The sequence below is a fragment of the Phyllobates terribilis genome, unplaced genomic scaffold, assembly GCF_046119375.1.
Source record: "Phyllobates terribilis strain yellow unplaced genomic scaffold, ASM4611937v1 Scaffold_6__1_contigs__length_29720123, whole genome shotgun sequence".
NCBI classification, from domain to species: Eukaryota; Metazoa; Chordata; class Amphibia; order Anura; family Dendrobatidae; genus Phyllobates; species Phyllobates terribilis.
Window position 1 is genome coordinate 9,446,962 of NW_027362766.1, and position 7,929 is coordinate 9,454,890.

General features: G+C 53.3%; 1 protein-coding gene across 2 annotated transcripts in view; it reads left to right on the forward strand.

Moving 5' to 3' along the window:
* The window catches only part of SNX27 (sorting nexin 27), an 83,246-nt gene extending 77,060 nt beyond the window's left edge, over positions 1-6,186 (forward strand). Inside the window, exons 11-13 of one of the 2 annotated variants that reach the window (XM_073637349.1) lie at positions 4,410-4,469; positions 4,544-4,606; positions 4,830-6,186. In XM_073637349.1, coding sequence (XP_073493450.1) covers positions 4,410-4,469; positions 4,544-4,606; positions 4,830-4,877 — 171 coding nt within the window. In that variant the 3' untranslated portion in view covers positions 4,878-6,186. The remainder of the gene's footprint in view (positions 1-4,409; positions 4,470-4,543; positions 4,607-4,829) is intronic. The other variant, XM_073637350.1, reaches the window with a different exon arrangement.
* The last annotated feature ends 1,743 nt before the right edge of the window (positions 6,187-7,929 follow it).

Here is a 7,929-nt window from a genome sequence, read left to right on the forward strand (position 1 = left end):
CCCGCCCCCTGATGACATCACTGATGAGACCACACCCCTTACACTACAGCTCCATCTAGTACTGCAGACACCCTGCCTGTATGTGGTGAGAGGTTATCTGCCCCGCCCCCTGATGACATCACTGATGAGACCACACCCCTTACACTACAGCACCAGCTCCATCTATTACTGCTGACACCCTGCCTGTATGTGGTGAGAGGTTGTCTGCCCCGCCCCCTGATGACATCACTGATGAGACCACACCCCTTACACTACAGCACCAGCTCCATCTATTACTGCAGACACCCTGCCTGTATGTGGTGTGAGGTTGTCTGCCCCGCCCCCTGGTGACATCACTGATGAGACCACACCCCTTACACTACAGCTCCATCTATTACTGCAGACACCCTGCCTGTATGTGGTGAGAGGTTGTCTGCCCCGCCCCCTGATGACATCACTGATGAGACCACACCCCTTACACTACAGCTCCATCTATTACTGCTGACACCCTGCCTGTATGTGGTGAGAGGTTGTCTGCCCCGCCCCCTGATGACATCACTGATGAGACCACACCCCTTACACTACAGCTCCATCTATTACTGCAGACACCCTGCCTGTATGTGGTGAGAGGTTGTCTGCCCCGCCCCCTGATGACATCACTGATGAGACCACACCCCTTACACTACAGCACCAGCTCCATCTATTACTGCAGACACCCGGCCTGTATGTGGTGTGAGGTTGTCTGCCCCGCCCCCTGATGACATCACTGATGAGACCACACCCCTTACACTACAGCACCAGCTCCATCTATTACTATTGACACCCTGCCTGTATGTGGTGAGAGGTTGTCTGCCCCGCCCCCTGATGACATCACTGATGAGACCACACCCCTTACACTACAGCTCCATCTAGTACTGCTGACACCCTGCCTGTATGTGGTGTGAGGTTGTCTGCCCCGCCCCCTGATGACATCACTGATGAGACCACACCCCTTACACTACAGCACCAGCTCCATCTAGTACTGCAGACACCCTGCCTGTATGTGGTGAGAGGTTGTCTGCCCCGCCCCCTGATGACATCACTGATGAGACCACACCCCTTACACTACAGCTCCATCTATTACTGCAGACACCCTGCCTGTATGTGGTGAGAGGTTGTTTGCCCCGCCCCCTGATGACATCACTGATGAGACCACACCCCTTACACTACAGCACCAGCTCCATCTATTACTGCAGACACCCTGCCTGTATGTGGTGTGAGGTTGTCTGCCCCGCCCCCTGATGACATCACTGATGAGACCACACCCCTTACACTACAGCACCAGCTCCATCTATTACTGCTGACACCCTGCCTGTATGTGGTGAGAGGTTGTCTGCCCCGCCCCCTGATGACATCACTGATGAGACCACACCCCTTACACTACAGCACCAGCTCCATCTATTACTGCTGACACCCTGCCTGTATGTGGTGAGAGGTTGTTTGCCCCGACCCTGATGACATCACTGATGAGACCACACCCCTTACACTACAGCACCAGCTCCATCTATTACTGCTGACACCCTGCCTGTATGTGGTGAGAGGTTGTCTGCCCCGCCCCCTGATGACATCACTGATGAGACCACACCCCTTACACTACAGCTCCATCTATTACTGCAGACACCCTGCCTGTATGTGGTGTGAGGTTGTCTGCCCCGCCCCCTGATGACATCACTGATGAGACCACACCCCTTACACTACAGCACCAGCTCCATCTATTACTATTGACACCCTGCCTGTATGTGGTGAGAGGTTGTTTGCCCCGCCCCCTGATGACATCACTGATGAGACCACACCCCTTACACTACAGCACCAGCTCCATCTATTACTGCTGACACCCTGCCTGTATGTGGTGAGAGGTTGTCTGCCCCGCCCCCTGATGACATCACTGATGAGACCACACCCCTTACACTACAGCACCAGCTCCATCTGTTACTGCAGACACCCTGCCTGTATGTGGTGTGAGGTTGTTTGCCCCGACCCTGATGACATCACTGATGAGACCACACCCCTTACACTACAGCTCCATCTATTACTGCTGACACCCTGCCTGTATGTGGTGAGAGGTTGTCTGCCCCGCCCCCTGATGACATCACTGATGAGACCACACCCCTTACACTACAGCTCCATCTATTACTGCAGACACCCTGCCTGTATGTGGTGTGAGGTTGTTTGCCCCGACCCTGATGACATCACTGATGAGACCACACCCCTTACACTACAGCTCCATCTATTACTGCAGACAACCTGCCTGTATGTGGTGTGAGGTTGTCTGCCCCGCCCCCTGATGACATCACTGATAAGACCACACCCCTTACACTACAGCTCCATCTATTACTGCAGACACCCTGCCTGTATGTGGTGAGAGGTTGTCTGCCCCGCCCCCTGATGACATCACTGATGAGACCACACCCCTTACACTACAGCACCAGCTCCATCTGTTACTGCTGACACCCTGCCTGTATGTGGTGTGAGGTTGTCAGCCCCGCCCCCTGATGACATCACTGATGAGACCACACCCCTTACACTACAGCTCCATCTATTACTGCAGACACCCTGCCTGTATGTGGTGTGAGGTTGTCTGCCCCGACCCTGATGACATCACTGATGAGACCACACCCCTTACACTACAGCTCCATCTATTACTGCAGACACCCTGCCTGTATGTGGTGAGAGGTTGTTTGCCCCGACCCTGATGACATCACTGATGAGACCACACCCCTTACACTACAGCTCCATCTATTACTGCAGACACCCTGCCTGTATGTGGTGAGAGGTTGTCTGCCCCGCCCCCTGATGACATCACTGATGAGACCACACCCCTTACACTACAGCACCAGCTCCATCTATTACTGCAGACACCCTGCCTGTATGTGGTGTGAGGTTGTCTGCCCCGACCCTGATGACATCACTGATGAGACCACACCCCTTACACTACAGCACCAGCTCCATCTATTACTGCTGACACCCTGCCTGTATGTGGTGAGAGGTTGTCTGCCCCGCCCCCTGATGACATCACTGATGAGACCACACCCCTTACACTACAGCTCCATCTATTACTGCTGACACCCTGCCTGTATGTGGTGAGAGGTTGTCTGCCCCGCCCCCTGATGACATCACTGAGACCACACCCCTTACACTACAGCACCAGCTCCATCTATTACTGCAGACACCCTGCCTGTATGTGGTGTGAGGTTGTCTGCCCCGACCCTGATGACATCACTGATGAGACCACACCCCTTACACTACAGCTCCATCTATTACTGCTGACACCCTGCCTGTATGTGGTGAGAGGTTGTCTGCCCCGCCCCCTGATGACATCACTGATGAGACCACACCCCTTACACTACAGCTCCATCTATTACTGCTGACACCCTGCCTGTATGTGGTGAGAGGTTGTCTGCCCCGCCCCCTGATGACATCACTGAGACCACACCCCTTACACTACAGCTCCATCTATTACTGCAGACACCCTGCCTGTATGTGGTGAGAGGTTGTCTGCCCCGCCCCCTGATGACATCACTGATGAGACCACACCCCTTACACTACAGCACCAGCTCCATCTATTACTGCAGACACCCTGCCTGTATGTGGTGAGAGGTTGTCTGCCCCGACCCTGATGACATCACTGATGAGACCACACCCCTTACACTACAGCACCAGCTCCATCTATTACTGCTGACACCCTGCCTGTATGTGGTGTGAGGTTGTCTGCCCCGCCCCCTGATGACATCACTGATGAGACCACACCCCTTACACTACAGCACCAGCTCCATCTATTACTGCTGACACCCTGCCTGTATGTGGTGAGAGGTTGTTTGCCCCGACCCTGATGACATCACTGATGAGACCACACCCCTTACACTACAGCTCCATCTATTACTGCAGACAACCTGCCTGTATGTGGTGAGAGGTTGTCTGCCCCGACCCTGATGACATCACTGATGAGACCACACCCCTTACACTACAGCACCAGCTCCATCTATTACTGCTGACACCCTGCCTGTATGTGGTGAGAGGTTGTTTGCCCCGACCCTGATGACATCACTGATGAGACCACACCCCTTACACTACAGCTCCATCTATTTCTGCAGACACCCTGCCTGTATGTGGTGAGAGGTTGTCTGCCCCGCCCCCTGATGACATCACTGATGAGACCACACCCCTTACACTACAGCACCAGCTCCATCTATTACTATTGACACCCTGCCTGTATGTGGTGAGAGGTTGTCTGCCCCGCCCCCTGATGACATCACTGATGAGACCACACCCCTTACACTACAGCACCAGCTCCATCTATTACTGCAGACACCCTGCCTGTATGTGGTTGTTTGCCCCGCCCCCTGATGACATCACTGATGTAATATTTGTTCTTCCCCTGTCCCCCTCCGCAGTTCAATTACATGCATGAATGCTTTGAGAGGGTCTTCTGTGAGCTAAGATGGAGGAAAGAGGTAAGTACCCTGCTCTCCTGTCGCCCTCCCACTGTGGGCCCCGATGTCGCCCCACTCACCCTCTTGTTTTGCAGGTGGAGGAGGAGGCCACGGACAAGGACAATAAGAACTGCACTAATGACAGTACGTGCAGCAAGGTAACCTGTCCCTGCTGAGCACCCCTGCACAGGCGTCCCCCCTGCACAGGCGCCCCCTCACCTGCCCTCGCCTTCCCCTCCCCCAGGTCCGGTTGTTGTGGTTCTTCCTCTTGTGTATTGGGGTCCCCTGTCCGGTAACGGTGGAGCCCCCTTACCTATGTCTGCATGCTGATGTCATTCTGATGCTCGTCCTCCGCGTTTAACCCTTCCCTCTCCTCCACAGAACATCTTTCAGATTGTACGATTGCAGCACAAGGACACTAGCACCTAGCGACCGGCCGCCCCTGGACTGGGACCCGGACCGCTCTCCCTCCCCGGCTGGCGGCCCACCCTCCCCGGCCGGCTGCCGCCGTTAATCCTTCAGCAACATCTCATTTGTCATGAAGACTGACTGAATTGTTAACCTCTTCAGCACTGGGCTGCGGTGTGCAGCGTTGCGGGGGTTAATCGTCCCCCCACCGAGCATTAGGCCTCCGCTGAGGATCTGTTTCAGTGTCGTCCTCTCCTGCGCAAGACGTCTGATACTATAAGTCCTGCAGTTGCTTTTTGTAGTTCGGAGCCCTCGCCCCCCGTCGTCGTCGTCGTCGTCCTTGCATGTGTGAGTTAACCCTTCCTTCTCCTGGCCGACTTCCGCCCCCCTCTCTCTCTCCAATGACTGGCAGTGGCTGATGGGGAGCTGGCGCTGCTCGGGCACCGTACAGACACAGATTTTAGGGCTATTCACAGCCCCGTAACCACATTTCTGCACGCGCACTTGTATATAGGAGATCTCCTCCACTTCTTACATTTCGGATGAGTGTGCCCCCGATTCTTCCAAGGGCGAGGTCATGGCACGACCCGTTCATCACCTTGTATGTCAGTATTGGGCAGATCCACGGCCGTCTCGGGCACGGTCACATGACCATCATACATTTCATGGCGTCTGCCTGGGGAGGGGAACGCTGGGGCAATGGCGGCTGTTTTCTTGGGGGGTGGGGTAAAATATTTGAAGTGCTACTTTCTATACATTTGTGCCAAACTGGAACATGTTAAATCCCCTCCCCCGGTGGCGGTAACCCGGGGGGCTGATGCTCAGAAGTCACATTAATCCTACAGTTAGCGTTTCCCGTCCCTCCGTGGCGTCCGGCAATGAATGTAAGCGGCAGCACCTAATCATGTGACCACCGAGCGCAGGACCTGCCTTCATCTGCTGTGTAAAGCCCCCCTAACGCCCGGCACGAGAGGTCAGTCGCTCCCGGGTGTCTCGGGGTCTTCATTGCCTCATTTCCCTCTGCAGATTCAGACCAGAACAAATCTTTCAGCGGTGACCGCCCCCCCATCACAGCAATAACATAAGCGTCACCGGCTGCGGACCCCGCGCCCTCCCCTCCCGTGTGTGGACTTCTTCTTCTTCTTTGTTATTTTTAATTTATTTTGGAGACTTCTAACCACGACTCGTTACTGTCCGGACGAAGGGAGAAGACACAGGAGCGCTCACCAGTGTACCGTCAGAGCTAACAATCTAATCTCGTTCAGTAAAAGTCACTTTAGTGTAATTAATTGTAACATATTCTTTTAAATAAATCAATTTATTGATTGCTGCCTCGCTCCTCATTCTCCTCAGACGGCTGAGAGTTGTAGTCCTCCAGAGTATAAGTACTGGCAGTGCACTCTATTGCCCCCTATTGAAATTCAATGTCAGTGCTCTTCTGAAGTGAAGATGCAGTCACAGTGCCCCCTACTGGTGTCTCCCCTTCCTCCCACTGACTTCTTTGTACTGCTGTGACCCTGCTCCTTCCATGCTGTGTATAAAATCCTCTGTGCTGCTGTGACCCTGCTCCTTCCATGCTGTGTATAAAATCCTCTGTGCTGCTGTGACCCTGCTCCTTCCATGTTGTGTGTATAAAATCCTCTGTGCTGCTGTGACCCTGCTCCTTCTATACGGTGTGTATAAAATCCTCTGTGCTGCTGTGACCCTGCTCCTTATATGCGGAGTATAAAATCCTCTGTGCTGCTGTGACCCTGCTCCTTCCATGCTGAGTATAAAATCCTCTGTGCTGCTGTGACCCTGCTCCTTCCATGCTGAGTATAAAATCCTCTGTGCTGCTGTGACCCTGTTCCTTCCATGCTGAGTATAAAATCCTCTGTGCTGCTGTGACCCTGCTCCTTCCATGCTGAGTATAAAATCCTCTGTGCTGCTGTGACCCTGTTCCTTCCATGCTGAGTATAAAATCCTCTGTGCTGCTGTGGCCCTGTTCCTTCCATGCTGAGTATAAAATCCTCTGTGCTGCTGTGACCCTGCTCCTTATATGCGGAGTATAAAATCCTCTGTGCTGCTGTGACCCTGCTCCTTCAATGCTGTGTATAAAATCCTCTGTGCTGCTGCTGTGACCCTGCTCCTTCCATGCTGTGTATAAAATCCTCTGTGCTGCTGTGACCCTGCTCCTTCCATGCTGTGTATAAAATCCTCTGTGCTGCTGCTGTGACCCTGCTCCTTCCATGCTGTGTATAAAATCCTCTGTGCTGCTGCTGTGACCCTGCTCCTTCCATGCTGTGTATAAAATCCTCTGTGCTGCTGCTGTGACCCTGCTCCTTCCATGCTGTGTATAAAATCCTCTGTGCTGCTGCTGTGACCCTGCTCCTTCAAAGCTGTGTGTATAAAATCCTCTGTGCTGCTGTGACCCTGCTCTTTCCATACTGTGTATAAAATCCTCTGTGCTGCTGTGACCCTGCTCTTTCCATACTGCGTCTATAACATCCTCTGTGCTGCTGTGACCCTGCTCCTTCCATGCTGTGTCTATAACATCCTCTGTGCTGCTGTGACCCTGCTCCTTATATGCGGAGTATAAAATCCTCTGTGCTGCTGTGACCCTGCTCCTTCCATGCTGAGTATAAAATCCTCTGTGCTGCTGTGACCCTGCTCCTTCCATGCTGAGTATAAAATCCTCTGTGCTGCTGTGACCCTGCTCCTTCCATGCTGAGTATAAAAGCCTCTGTGCTGTTGTGACCCTGCTCCTTATATGCTGAGTATAAAATCCTCTGTGCTGCTGTGACCCTGCTCCTATGCTGTGTATAAATCCTCTGTGCTGCTGTGACCCTGTTCCTTCCATGCTGAGTATAAAATCCTCTGTGCTGCTGTGACCATGCTCCTTCCATGCTGAGTATAAAATCCTCTGTGCTGCTGTGACCCTGCTCCTTCCATGCTGAGTATAAAATCCTCTGTGCTGCTGTGACCCTGTTCCTTCCATGCTGAGTATAAAATCCTCTGTGCTGCTGTGACCCTGTTCCTTCCATGCTGAGTATAAAATCCTCTGTGCTGCTGTGACCCTGCTCCTTCCATGCTG